The 15,898-nt window shown below is 33.9% G+C and overlaps 1 protein-coding gene across 1 annotated transcript in view; it reads left to right on the top strand.

Annotated features, from left to right (window-relative positions):
- LOC119085360 (ski oncogene) overlaps positions 1-12,333 on the top strand; it is a 46,664-nt gene extending 34,331 nt beyond the window's left edge. Inside the window, exon 2 of the mRNA XM_037195738.1 lies at positions 11,041-12,333. Within this exon, the coding sequence (XP_037051633.1) occupies positions 11,041-12,264 (1,224 nt within the window). The 3' untranslated portion in view covers positions 12,265-12,333. The remainder of the gene's footprint in view (positions 1-11,040) is intronic.
- The last annotated feature ends 3,565 nt before the right edge of the window (positions 12,334-15,898 follow it).

Raw genomic sequence — 15,898 nt, 5'->3', positions numbered from 1 at the left:
CTACTTTTTATACACAAATGTTTTATATGAATGTTGTTGATCTCTTGTTCTATTTATTGATGATTTGTGCAAGGTTACAAATTAAAATTTTATAAAATTATTGTGCAAAAACCTTATATAGAATATGTTTATGGCCTAAGCCAAAGCCGTCTTTTTCAAAATGTTCAATTTTTTTTTTGTCTCTCTTCTCCTTTGCATTTATTATTGTTTGCATCGAATGCAGATGGATAAGCAAATCATTAAACATAAAATCGAACAACAGCAAGAACTGCACTTGGAATATTATTATGTGTATGTGTATAAAGCACCAGCAGCAGCAGCAAAAAAAAATTGTGTATAAGAGATCGGAAATAATTTGTAGGTCAATGCTAATGGTCGATACATACATATATATAATACACATTTATCGCAGCCATTCGATCGAAAATTCAGTCTGATTTATTAGTTGTTTTCAATGCAGATCAATAATAAAAGATTGTGTCTAATTGACAATTAGTTAGTTGTTGTAAAGGTGGACTCGGGGGCTTCTCACTCCGGCTAATGCTGGTCATGAACCGTAAAGTAATTACCATACAAAATATATTGGTAAATAGATAAGAGTAAATGGATGAATGTTGTCACGCGGATTCCACTAATGGAACTTCAAGATGTCCTCTAAGGTGTTCAGTATAGAATGATATCAGCATTACTCATTGTGACAACGAACGATTCACTTGCGTCAATCTTATCATCATCAAGTGTCTGGCCATTTAAAAAAAAAATCCGCGAAAACTTATGATACAAAAAATACTTTCAAAACGCTAGTAAATTTACACCTTTTTCGTAAATAAAAGCAATCGCGAGAAACAGCGACCGACGTAGGAATTCCATAACTTAACCTTTTTCGCATGGTACAATGATATAACCAAAAGCGACATATCATTAATAGAGTTTATGATTTCTTCATGGCTTGCCTAGCCTTGGAAGTGCATTTCTGTTCAACCATGCAATCGTACATGTGTTCGAGCTTTGTTTTTATTTTAATTAGAGGTGCAAACAACATAATCTCGGTATTGTATTATAGGTGTTTAACATCTCGACACGTACATATAAATGAACAAAAAAAAATGAGTTACAACTGATGCTGAAGGTCGAGATATATTAAGTTATGCATTAATGAAAAAAATCATTAATTCATGCACTGCTCATAAACTCAATTTTAATTCAAAATATAAGCTATGCGTCTCGTCCAGACTTCTGGTCGTGAGTCATGCTTCTTACATTAAAACTCTACAAACTGAAAGCTCAACTTAAACGCGAAAATAAGTGTTGATCGTTGCTGCAATTCGATTGGCATGAACTTGTTAGTACACCTTAAGATGTCCTCAATGGGCAATGAAATGCCTTTGTTGTTATAGAGAATCCTGATTTTTACCCATTCCACAAATGCCTCATTTCTATAAAATCATTTAACGACCGCAGTGAAAACGTTGACCTGTCTGTCGTCAACGGAAGGAAAATCAATATGACTTCAATGATAAACATGCATAGCACAAGGTTTGGCGTATCCGTTCACAGTATTATCTTGCTGATTCGATCGAACCTTTGATGCTAGATTGAACTGGTATACAACCTTTTTTGTGCAAGAATGGAGGTATTTAGACTGACTGACCCACAATCATGTCCGTACTTTAGAAGCCGAACTTGTCAGCGCTAAGTTTTGTAATCTCTGTCGATAACTGATGGCATAAGATAAGATCAAGTTGGTTTCAATTTTTTTCTTTTTTTTCCAATCGTCACGAACTTCATTTGAAAAGGAAAATTTTGTTTTTATTCAAATGAGTGATGGTCTCTAGTAAGTGTTCCACTCCTCCTATAAATAGCAAAACATGTAGTAAAACCAGGACCGAATTGGCTTCCAATGGGCGCATTGGACACTAAGTCTATGTGTATCGTATCATAGTCGAGAAGAGAAAAATATTTTGTGCAGCCAATATAGAAGTTTTAATGGAGTTTTAAAGCCAAAAGGCGCAATCGCGCTTGCCTGACTTCACCATGCGGCTAGTTTGGGCCTGAGAAAAACTAAAGAAGTACAAGATTTGCTATCAAATAAAATAAGTAAACGATTGAATCGTTATATGATCCTCATGCCAATTATAAGTCTTAACTCAATTTTGACATTTTTGACCATGCATTCAACGCTCTAGTCATTTTGGTTCTAGGACAGGACAACTAACTGATGTGTCTCAAACGATCTTGCTTTGACCTCAGTTGCGCATCTATTTGTTTTATGTAACTTATTTCAGCAGCGTTTCATCTTACAAAACATTTTATCAAGACGCCAAAGCACAATAATGAACCGACAGAAAAAAAATTGTTTAAAGACTCTCGAAGACAACTGACGGTTAAACATTTTTTTTTCTTTCAATTTCGATGTTCAAATTTGCATCTTATGAGTCAAACACAACAAACTTTGTTCATATACGAAAGGCGTTAATGTTATGAGCAATAATTCCAAGGTCGTACATTTCAAACATTTGAGATTAGGCTGTGTGGTATACATTATGGTATGTTATGATATATGGTAATATGTTCAGTTCAGTTTATACTCGGCTCATCACACAATTGTTTGTTTATATATGGAAATTATATGAAAAAAAACTGCCTTTATATGCGACTGCAGTAATTGGTTTCGTGTTCGGTTCAATGTAGTCGTGTATCCACATAAACGTTGTGTACGCGAACATACCATTTTATTATATCATTTTTCTTACCATTATAGCGAAATACATTTTAAAAATAAAATGTCACAAAGAGGAGCGGCTAACGTGAATACAATGACAAGCGAAAGATGTAATTTCAAAAGTCTTAGAGATATATCAATCAGCTAATCTGTTCCAGTAAAACGTTTATTATTTGAACAAGATCTTTATTTCGCTGAACAGAGACGGGCTGAGGTACCTCGTACGATAGTCTCATTACCATAGAATTAGAATGGACAGGGAACGTTGTTCGACAAACTCCAACTCTGTTTCGCCGGTTGTGTGGAAAAGAAAATGCTACTTCGCTCTAGGAAATATCTAATAAATGTTGATATTTTGCAATGCTCTTTGTATACAGTGCATTAGATGCATAATAATCATGATTATATACCATGTGCAAGTAGAATAAGGTCATTATGATGCACATTAATGGTGCAAAATACACCGAACTCATTCATTTTGCGCAATTATTATCTTTTTTTCTTCTATGTTTTTGCATAAAATCAGCAAAGTGCCATTGTCTTTGCGTTAAATTGCAGGTCGCATTGTCGATATATGCAACGCGAAGCTTTATGGTAAATGGCTCACTTATAACGTACAACGGGCGTTTAATAATTAATTTAAATTTTTTTCAAATAATTTTTTATGCTCTCGGTTCGAAACTGTCTGTCTACCTGTCAACGATTTCTAACAGCCAATAAATGTAACAAGTAAGTTAATGTAACATCTCAAGCCAACAGAATAGAAAGGCGAATTACGTTTTTTTCAGTTGAACTTCGTAAAATTAACGATCTCGCGTATATTTAGACCATTATTAATGTGTAAATTGACTTTGTTGAGTGGCTTGAACGCTATTGTCGATGAATGGTTTTTATACTTTTTGCACACCGATGCATTGAAGCCTTTCAAGTACATTTGTGTATAGTGTGTACATTTCGAGGGGGAATGATGAATTGTCAAAGTTCCTTCACAACTGGGAAGGATTGTGGCACAAACTTGAATTGATAGCGTTCCAAACAATGTTCATTGGCATAATTTTAAACGGTCGACATGGCTCAAGAGTGGTTCCCAGTAGCTAAAGAAACAATTCCTCTAAAACTGACCTTTACAATCGAAACTTCACATTCAGGTTTGACCCAAACATCATCTGAACCAGGTCAACTTCGGGTTACACAAGGTTTTTCTTGAAAATCTGTGATTTCTGGAGTATAAATTTCGGGATACTCGAAACCGATCTAACCTGAAAATTTCAGGTTCAGATCAGGTTCGGGTCAAATCTGAAAGTAAAAGTCATGATTCGGGTTAAACCAACTCAGGTTCGGGTTGAGAAATTCATGTTCAGGTCAAGCTCAGGTTCGGATTGGAATCCGCTTCGGGTCAACCTGAATTGAAACTGGTAAACTCGAACCTGATCTCACCCTTCATCAAACTATTTTTTGAATCTATGGACTTCCTATGGACGATCGTCTAGCACGTTTTTGAAGATTGTAACAAGCCAAAGCTTTAACTCCGAAGATAATCTTGACCACGTATCAAATGTAAGTTCGAAACGTCTTGATGATGAATCATAAATTTGGATAGGACTTCGATTGTAGAGAACATTAAAGTGATTTCTAAAAATATCAACCAAGTGAAAAAAAATTGATTTTTCTTCTCCATCCGACAATTATTCGAAATTTTAATTTTTTCCGTTTCGAATTTTCTTGAGGAAATTTTATGCTGAATAAAAGACACCGAACCATTGCGCTAATTTTTTTTTTGCTTTTTTTTCCTTTCTTTCAACGACATAACTACACATTATTTATAAATATTCGCTTGCATGTTATTAATCGACAAAGTTTTGTAGCCCGTAATATAACGCGCGCGCTGTTTACTGTGCACACAGGGTCATCGATCTCATGTCGATTTTGTTTTACAATAAAAGCGGAGAGTCGCGCATTATTATTATTTCAATCCATTGATATATATAAATATATAAAACTTTGTGTCTATAGATGTGTACTATATGCATTATACTATGGCATACACATCTCTGTCGTTATATATATATATATGTACAAATGTACGTATATGTTCTTCAACCGCGTAGATGATATCATAGCATAACATAGCAGCACAAGCACACCGTCTATTGGGGGCATATAGGAAAAACATAGACAATGAAAGCAACGATTTTATGAATAGTGTATTACTTTGCTGTATAGTGTTTCGTGTATAGATATATAGTTAGTTAGGTATAACGTTTATAAAGTTTTATAGAGCTAGTTCATCTGATATGACTTTACAAATGAGATGTATATTCCTTCACTGAATTTAAATGTTTTTGCCGTATAAAACATCGTATCTCGGTATCTCGTACACACGTAAATATAAATCCATGCACATCAATTTATGGAAAATGTTCCGGGTTTTGTGTAGCATCCTATCGATGAACTAATAACTATTATTTTCCCGTTCCTGCGAACGACGATTCAACATTTCTATTCTTCAAGCAAATGTTCGGATTTTCCAATCGCCCGGAACCATTTCGCCAGTAGTTTTATTTACAATTATGCTACACGGTCCAATGAACGATATTTTATATGCCATGTCTTATTGCCAAATTTCCGAGCTTTCAGTGTCGTTGCATATATATATATTCGAACATATGCTGTGTGTGCAGCAATCATCAAAACAAACACCATGGTATTTAATAGGAAGTGTATTTAAGAAGAGCCTATAAATAAACTGAAATGTGACAGAGTTGACGTCCTAGAGTGTATTTTCAATAAAACGACCAAAATTTTTTTTTGCAGAGATGGCTCATAAATTTTATGTCGCAGACTTTTTTTACGGTCGGAGTCGGTGAATAAATATTTTTTTTTTTAATTTCCGATTTTGTTGTCATGCAATCATAAACGTTGTCATCATCTTGACATATATTCGTTGATTCCCTTAATGTCTTTGGATAAGAAAATATATAAAGGACGAAAGCTTTGATCATAATGCAGGGCTCATTATTGGGAATTTAAATTCTGAATACGAATTATGTTGTAACTTTGCCGAAATTCGGAATTTTGTCGAAATTGTTCGTAATTTTGTCGTAATTTTTCTGATTTTTGTCGATTTTTTTTCTGATTTTTGTCGTAATTTTTTAGTTGTTTAGCGAATTTTTTCGGTTTTTTGTCGAATGTTTTCGGATTTTTGTCGATTTTTTTCTTATTTTTGTCGTAATTTTTCAGTTTTTTGTCGTCATTTTTCAGATTTTTGTTGTGAAATTTTCGGTTATCAAAATTCCAGATAATAAGCCCTGTAATATCTGTAATAATGCCATTGTTTGTCTTTGGAACCACACACACAAAAAAGAAGAAGAATCGATATGAACATGCGTAACCCCAGCATTCGATTTCAATGAAAAATCACTTCAGGTTACCCAGAGGTTGAATCTAACAGATTTATATTTATGACTTTCGTAAATGATAGCGAGCATCTAACAAAAATGAAAAAGAAAGAAATAATACAAAAAAAAATCGAAAGAGAACATAAAAAATGAGGAAAAACAAGTGACCTCGTTTTGAGATGAGGTATGCTTTTTCTCTTAAAAAAAAAAATTTGAATGAAATGTTGCAGCGTATTATTATGGATGTGTTTTGTTTGCTAAGGGGCGTTCCATGACATCCATAATGACTGCAGAAGAAACAAGTTGACACATTAAGAGAAATGTAAAAACCCAAAGAGTCTATTTGAAAGGATTTTCACTTCTCAACTTGAATGTTAGACTGTAGAAGGTACACTTAATGTCTGATGATTCGTCAACGCAAATGAAAGATTTCAATGAATTCCGCTGTAGCATTCAAGGTTCTTTTGTTTAGTTCTTTGATGATACCTGCAAGCGCTTTTTTTACATTAATATTCGCAAAGTCAAATGAGTCAGGATTAGAGGCAAGTGTAACCTGAGTGTATGTACTATATACCACCATCATGCTTAGTCGTATTAAATGGGGTGAAATGATACTAGATCATCGCAACGCTTTCACGGTAAAAATCGACATTTTTAATGAATACAATGATAGGTGGAAGGATGTTGTGTTCGCTTTCTATGACAGCGTTGACGTTGCCCTGGTTAGCTAGGAAAATATGAACGGGGTGCATTCAAAGAGAATAGATGATGAGGTTGTCGTATAAGATGCTTAGCCTATATTATGTAGTCAAAGTGGTATACAGCTACTGTATGTAACATTGCTTTGAAAGCAATATTATATTTTGCTCTATTGAGACGAAAAAGTGGAATAATCTACGACCTAATTACTGAATGAATTGAAGAAAATGAAATGCCTGAATGTAGCCACCTTTGACGTACATACGAATTCATCACGTTTTTCAGTGGAAAATTTTCAGAAATAAGAATTTTTTGCTAGATTATAAGCAAATTATTCAAATTATGTTATAGCAGTTGTACTCATCAAGCAGCAGCTCGACATTTGTTGTTTTTTTTAAAGAGTTTTTTTTTTAAACGCCATTCGCCACATTCGAACAAGGTATAGAGTATCGCTAACCAATCTCTCGTATACGTGCCACATTTAAACTTTCGGTTTTGGATATATTTTTTTTGCTTCATCTCCTCAAGGTCAATTTGTTTAAAACGCACTCAATAATTGAAATGTATATAAATGAGTTTCTGATGACTTACAGCTCACCAAAAAAATTTTTTTTCTCCTGCTTAACTTCAACGTTTTTTCCCTCCTTCCGAATAAAATAAAATCTCGAATTTACACTTACAAAGTCATCACAACAATAATGGGTTCCACACTCAGACGGACAAAATGTAATAGGATGCGTTGGACGTTGCTTATAATTCTTTTTTTAGAATTTTTTGCTTACATTTGAATAACATCAAACATTGGCTTTGGTGAACGATAATTTATTTTTATTTTTTTGTCAATATGTGTGTGAGTGTGGAGCCCCGATGGAGCTGGACAAAATCAATTTCAACGAATTCAAACCATTGTGTAGTCTCAATGTCAATTAAATTTATGGTCATTTCGTTTATAGGAGAGAAAATGATTATGCAAATGTTTACCTATAACATTAGTTACACAACGGAGCCGCTTCGTCACAACGACTTCAAGTAGTTCCAAGTTTCGGTTTTTATTTTTTGTCAATGTGTTCATGATTTTCGGTTGACCATCGATGAATGTTACTGTAAGTGTAGACACGTTCACACTGCACATAGTGTCCCCTAATTAGGAAGTTTATAGCGTTGCTGGTGACAGCTAAGGAAGGCTAATAGAGAGTCTTATAGTTTTGTATGTGAAATTGGTTTGCTGGTTGACGTGAAACGTTATCATTCGAAGAAATTTGAAAATTGTGAAAGTCAAATCGATCGAAAATCTTAATTACGACAATAACCATATTCGATGGCCTTTTGGTGAGGCAATCGGACCGATGCATGCATCTTTTTCGTGTTTTGTTTGTATGTTACAATCAGAGACTTTTTTGGGAAATCGGTTTCTCAAATATGTTTCAAAATTTCTTCAAATTTCATTCCTGTTTACGATGCAGCGTATTGTTCCTTCATAAATATTTAGTGTTCCGTTTACTGAGTTACTCCCTTTTTGTATTAAATTGTAGCTATTCCAACGATACCACACAATCGATAAAGCTATGAGACATGTTGTAGTAAATTTTCAAAGGTTTCCCATTGATTCCAAATTTCAATTTAATTAATTTTATTACTAAACGGTTTGACTGGGCCTACAGTACTATTGAAACTAGCTTCATCTGTTAAAATGAACAGTCACTAAATATCATCATCATTCCAATGTTACTCTTCAGCAACAAATTCATCAACCAAAAAAAACGTGAAATTGCTTCTCGGTTTGACGACATGTTTAAACAAAAAAATAAAAACAAAAATGGATCACGCATCTGTTCCCTTCTCGGAAGGTCTAGAAATTAAAAATTACGATTTTTTTTCCTTCGTTCTCAATACACTTTTTTGCTATCGGAGGGCAAACATCGGCTCGATTTATAGTTGGATTCCACTAATTTGCAAGCAACAATGTTGTAAAAATTCAACGAAATAAATAACTCGTAACATGTTTACGCTTTAGGATAGTTTTTTTTCTTGATGCGGATGGATTTAGTTTTTAATTTTTTTTTATTGTTGTCGTCATATCCATGGGAGAATTCGTAGTAAACATTAAACATACACACATTTCAAATTATAAAATGCGGTTTCTGTAGACACGATGGTTGTGCATTGTTAAGTTAGGATCGTTTTTAATTTCGCTGTTTTTAGAATCGAAAAAAAAAACGAATCCTCTGCCGTTATACACCTACATGCCTTGTTGTTTGAACAAAAAAAAAAAAATATTGCGGAAATGAAATTGATCTGACCAACATATGCCAACCTTTCGAAACCTTCACGTCAGTTTGTGATTCATCAAATTGTTGAAGACGTTCTTGGATTTTTATACCATCAAGTGTTCAAAACATTGGAAAAGATAAAATAAAAAATTGATTGAATGCAACCTTTCCAAGTAAAACTGTGCGTCGTCGTTACTTTTTGTCCTGTAATTACAACCATGTCAATTGAGTTACGAATTGTTGTGCGACTTTTTGTTTTACTTTGTCTCACACGTTCTACGTGTACATGTTAATACGCATTGATGTTTGGACTCTTTCCACGAGAACTGAAAAGGAACAGCCGAAACAAACGAGCTAACGAAATTCAGTTGAGTGTAGCTTTGTGAACATTATCAGCTTCAAGAGTTCGAAAATGTTTATATCGGGAAAGTTATGCTATTTTATGTATCTGGACGATAGCTTGTTGTAGCCCGAGCAGACAGGGGGCTACACGGAAAATCGTCTGAAAGCAGAGCCTATTTTAGGAATTAAATTCCATCAAATTCTTAGATTTGGGAATTTTGGCTATGCCTCAAAGTAACCGTCCCAAATAGATCCGTACGAGGGGCAGATGAACGTAGAAAATCCTATTACATTCAAAAGAAAAATCTTTGTTAAGGAAATCTCAAGGGAAATCTTTTGTTAAGAAAATCCCAAGTAAAAACCTTTGTTAAGAAACTTCCAAGGATAATGCGTTGTTAAAAAAAATCCCTAGAAAAATCCTTTGTTAAGAAAATCCTCAAAAAAATACTTTAAATTTTAAGAAAATATTCAAAAATCGTTTAAAAATGCTCGAAAATCCTTTGAAACTGACAAGAAAATCCTTTCAAATCCTACAAAATCCTTCGAAAATATCTCTTTATACAACTTTGCTGACGGACGGGAAAAAAGTATTGAAATGCCCTAGTTTAAGTCCCCGTCATCGCATGCACAATCTTATTGTCTGTCTTGAGATGTATGTACTTTTGAGATTTTTTTTTTCAACCAAAGCATTGTGTCCATTGAAAGCATGTTTGCATCAAAGTAAATATTTACATCAACCGTCTAACAAAAATCCGTATGCCCATTGTAATTCAAAAGAAAAATTGTTACCAATTCATGAAAACGAAATAATAACAAAACTTTGAATGTCTAACACAATGTATGGGTACCTATAATTACACAAAATTTATATGAATAAAAAAACCCAACCACAATATTGTAATGACTTTGACTGTAACTACTAAATACAAAGTACAAAACTATGAATTTCGTCTACGGAATTTTCTCTATAACACTAGCGTCTAGACAGAAAATTCGCTATCATACTCGAATTGACTTTAACGTTTAATTTATGTACAATACCAACATAAATGTAAAATGTACACGTACTGTATGTGTAGCCCGTGTAGCCGCTCATATACAGAGTGTTTTTTTTTCGTCTTTCTTTCTATCAGCCAACATATATAAAATGAATCAAAAAACATAATACTTTTATTCAACAAGAAATTTATTATTATTTCTTTGAAATCTATGTACGTACACACTGAACGTATACCTTCTCACAATTTTTTTTTATTTTTATTTCGAACAGGTATGAATGTCGTATACCTATACACCGTATACATACTCTCCACTGCATGTTATATTTCTTTTTTTTTGTTTTTTTTTTTTGTTTTTTTGAATATAACAAAGTTGCAGAAGTTCAGTAACCTTTCTTACAACGGATGGCATAATACGCGCGCCCGTTCATCGGGCTTGTATTATGTATATTAAACAGGCACAGGTCAATCTTCACGAGATTTGTATTTCTTTTCGTTATAAGACTGAGACGAAGAACCTTTTTATTTACCAGAAAAAAAATTGACAAAAATTGAACGACACTTTCTCGGTGACAAAATTTCGCTAAAACAAAATTCATTTTCCATTTTAGGCTGACATGGAAGACTCGCTGCTGGCAGCCACGTGCAAACAAGAGCCTTTAGACATTCCTCTGAAAAAAGCTAAACAAATCGACGAATCATATCTGCTTGACTATCAGTACCAAACAATGATATTGGCCCAGTACCGTCATCCGTTTGCATTTCGACCGTGGCAATTAGGACCGAAGCACATACCACCACACATGGCATTTGCACCGAATCTACCATATTTAATTCAGGAGCCGCCGATTCTGCAAAATCCGGAACGCGTTGTACGGTTATCGGAATGCGAACGATTCGAGCGTACGTTTCAACCGAACGTTGCGCTAGCACCGCGTAAAGTAACATCGGCCAGCAATAGTAATAACACGAATAGTGATCGGGAGAAGCAACGAATATATTCGGCCAATATTCAAATTAAGCAAGAACAACCGCCATCCGTGTCGCCAGAATTACGTGTCGCTTCGCCGATCAACCAAACATCACCGCCGCCAATCAGTCCGGAAGGACACTCAGGGTCTAATGAAATCACCTCATCCACATCGCCAGTACCTGCAACATCTCACAAACCATCACACGATACCGAACCAATTGAGTCAATCGATAATCACCGGACACAATCGCAACCGTTAAGCGTTCTCACCAACGGTGCGAATGTCACATTGACAACCAATTCCGAATTAGAATTATCTACCGACACAGATGACGATGACAGCTTAATTGGAGAACCGGACAGTAGCAATAACAGTGCCTCTTGGGACATTGCCGTCGAGGCATTGAAAGATACCAAAACTCAAGAGCGCGAAAAAGTATTACAAATCATCAAAACGCTGGTGAACGAAAATGCACAACTTAATCTGGAGAACAGCAAACTGCTGCACGAATTGCGGCGCAAAGACGAACAACTGGCCGAACTGCAGCATCAACTGCAAAACCAACAACAGAACCAATTGCAGCAAGTGACAATACGACCGGTCGAACCGTCTTCCATTATGGTGGACATTGTCAATCGAACGTTCCGCACATCCGACAAATCGGACACCGATGTGATACGAATGCCGCTGAAGAAGTCGATGCGACGAAGTCCGGACGGATCATCGGTGGTCATAATGCAAACGAATAAAGTTCGGGATGGTGATGGCGGTGATGCGAACAAACACGAATGCATAACACGATTCGATGCATCGCTGCAAAATGGTAAAATGTTAGAATTAGTTCAAACGGTAGATGGTTGAGAGTGGATTCGATGAGCGAATGAGATGAACAATTTTTTTTTTTTGGTTTTTTTAAATTGCATATAGCGGTTAGGCCATAAGAAAAACGGAAGCAAACAAAAAGAAAAAAAAACTTTTTTTTTAATTTAAAGAAACAATTTTATTGTTGTGCCAGACTTGTTTTTATCCCACCATATAAATTAAAAAAAATTAAAAAAGGAGAAAAAAATTGAAGAATTTTCGCATAGCTAAGGATCTCAAAGATATTAATAAAAAAAATGATATGATCACCAAGTGAATCACCGATCCTATATTTAAGTGAAAATTGAGTGATAAATATAGAAATTTTCGTGATTTCAATATAATTGAAATGTTGGAAAATAAAATAAAAAAAAAAACGAAAAGAAAAAACAAAAAAATTTCCTTAGCTATTATAGCATCCAACTGAATTTTATGTGGTCAGTTTTTTTAATTTTTCATTTTAATTTTAATTAAATTTAAAAACTACACTTCGTACTTTGTATATAATTCATAAATATAATTCGAGATGATAATTTGTAAATGTTTTTTTTAGCGATTTTATATAGTGATTTCTGTTGTAAGAATTTTTTTCTATTTTATTTGTTTCAATTTTTTTTTATTTATTTCGTGTGATTCAAATTATCGTTCTGTTTTTATTTAAAATAAAATTTTAAACAAAATTTAATTTTCCTTTTTTCCTTTCTAAAAATATAATTTTTTTAAAAAATTTAAGTGATAATAGAGTTAAAAGAACAACAACAACAAATATTAATAAAATTAAACTTGAAAATTATGCGTTTTTCTTTCCTAGAAATTTAAAATTATTTTTTATTGTTTTTCGAAGCAGTTAGAGAGAGACAGAAGAGACACGAATTTATTTTGAAATTTGATATTTTTTTCGGCAAAGGAAATTTTTGAAGACAATTTTTTTTACGCACTTTTTACTTGAATGCTGTTTTGTATAACGGAATTCGAATGTGTTTCATTTGGAAGGAAAATTGCAAAATATTCGAACAGAGAAGTTTCTTTCGTGGCATCGATGCTTTGCTGAAAAGCATACGTTTGGACGTTTTTTTAAACTGGATTTTAGTTTCCTTTCGATGATATATTTCCAGCAGAATCCTTTTTCAAAAATATAGGACCACAGTAACAATCACGAGTGTGTTGTTAGCTTTCAACAGAAAATAGATTTGGTTGTAGCAATCTGTCAAGCTCTGAGCAGTTTACACCGAGGAAAAATAGTTGAAAATCTCCCCTGTAGCTGATAATTTTGGTTCCAGGTAATCTACAATAGCTGCCACAGCTACAGCATCGCATACAAAATGTACAGTCGTCGTAGCAATTGTGGATTACCTGGAACCAAAATTACCAGCCACAGGTGATATTTTCAACTCTTTTTCCTCAGTCTATGAAAATTTCGTTAAACTGCTGACTTTTCTCAGAGCTGGTTAAACGACTACAGCCAAAGCTAATTCTCGTTTAAAACTACCACATTCGTGGTTGTTATTGCGGTCGAACATTTTTCCAAAACAATTCTGATGAAAAGATATCATCAACAATTAAATACGAGAGGAGCAAATGCAGGCTACAATTTTAGCTAAGCTTCGATGCGAAACAAAGTGATACTTTGATTCGGCTGTGCCGTAAGCGATTTTTGAAATCACATTTTGAAAAATTCGTCAAAAGTTCTTAAAAATTTCCGGAATAAAATTTTTGAATTTTTTCAGAATTTTATGGAGATTTTTAGAATTCAATTCCAAAAATAGGTTATGGGCTGTACGAAATTTCCTAGTTTAAAAAATCTATTTTTATATGGCAAACGTATCACCATAATAACGGTTGAATCTGTTACTTCATTTGCTTAATGCTTTTAGTGTTTAGATACCAAATCTTGTACTTCTTTAGTTTCACTCGGTTTTAACCAGAACCAGTAACTTTTTTTCACGATTACAGAATCTGCATTTAACTACATAAATTAACACCAGCCTGAACTAGCTTTGAATCATTATTGTCGGTAACAGATGAGCACTGCCATTTAATAATAATTTCCATAATTCTCTGAATTTCGCTGATGTTTCCGTTTCGTTACTCTCTCGTTGTTTTATCATAAATTTTTCCGAGAAAAATAACCCAATTTCAGAGAAAATAATCTAGGTCAAGAATGGAACGGGTTGTTTATTTTTGATTCCCATTCGTATTGTGATGATTGTGGTGTTTTCATAAGCCGAAATTCATCCGAATCACAAAACAAACAATTTTGAAGCTTTTATCGCTTACTGGTTGCACGTATCTACATCACCACTATAATTGTCGAGTGTGGTATTTTCTTGTGATTTAAATATTTTCAATTGACGATGGTTTTCGTGTTTGATGCACTTAGTTTAGTGTCAGAAAATCCTCTAACAGGACACAATGAAAGATGTGATCAACAACTTAGCTTTGCCTCGGAATACTTACACTCACATGAACACGAGACTTTGACTTTGTAAATTTTCATCTCCAGTTTATGCAAATGACCTTTAAATCATGAGTATGAATTTTGCTATGCAAGAGCTTTTTCGTTAACCTTGAAACGACTAGACATCAGTAAACAACCAAACTCAGCGACGTATTCTAGCTAGTGATTGTTTGTTTTAATAAAAAGCATCGAATGTACATTACGATAACTGAATTAAAAGATTTCTTAAACGCTTGGCGTATATAAAAGTTTCAGGGCTGTCATTTATCAGCATCACGTTTCACGATGTTGGTAAGGGTATCGCACATTTCTAAAGTAACAGAGGGTGGTCAATTGAATTTTTTTCCGGGAAACCTTTTTTAATTTTTCCTCGAATTTTCTCTCATTTTCCTAGATTTTTTCATATTTTTTGGGAAATTTGGAAAAATGTAGGAAAAGAATGGGAAAATGTTAAGAAATGTTGTCCCAAAAATAGTCGCTGGTTTATTCAAATTTAAATCTTTAAAGCAACAAAAAATGGCAACAAAAATGTTAAAAAAAAAACGTTCAAACGATGCAAACCAAATTCCAATTGAAGCACATTTGAGAACTTGAGCTATAGTTGTTACGATTTTCATTAACGTAGTAAGGTTGTAAGTAATTTATTGTAAATACTAAAAATGTTTAAACAACTATTCAAGACATTTTGTAGACGATGCTAGAAATTTCATTGTAATTTTCAATTTCTTATGGATTTAATAGTACCGACACTGACACACAAAAAATTACATAACCAGCAAGAATGCTAGAGCAAGTGAAGGTCAAAAACTCCTCACACAATATCTGTACTTTTTATGTTTGGAAGAGCTCACCTTATTAAAGATTTCGTCCTTTTCATTTTCGAGTTTCGAAGTTGCTTCATTTTAGACACAGATGTTCAGCTAATCTGCTTATTTTTTGGTAATGGACGTAGAGTGTTAGATGTCTAAATTTTCTAACTCATTCGGGGTAGGTAGTTGATCTTCAGTCAGTGTGATCATGCTGCGAATTAACGTTTCAACGATAGACATGAATTTGCTGAAAAGTTGTAAAAAAAATACTTTTGCCATCTTTTCATTACACGGAAAAGCTACCCACTTAAGCAATGGAACAACAAATTTCAAGTTCACACATACAAATCCTCTCTTGATCACTTTC

The sequence above is a fragment of the Bradysia coprophila genome, unplaced genomic scaffold, assembly GCF_014529535.1.
Source record: "Bradysia coprophila strain Holo2 unplaced genomic scaffold, BU_Bcop_v1 contig_94, whole genome shotgun sequence".
Taxonomy (NCBI): Eukaryota; Metazoa; Arthropoda; class Insecta; order Diptera; family Sciaridae; genus Bradysia; species Bradysia coprophila.
The sequence above is the reverse complement of the archived record's forward strand: the minus strand, read 5'-3'. Positions and strand labels throughout refer to the sequence as shown.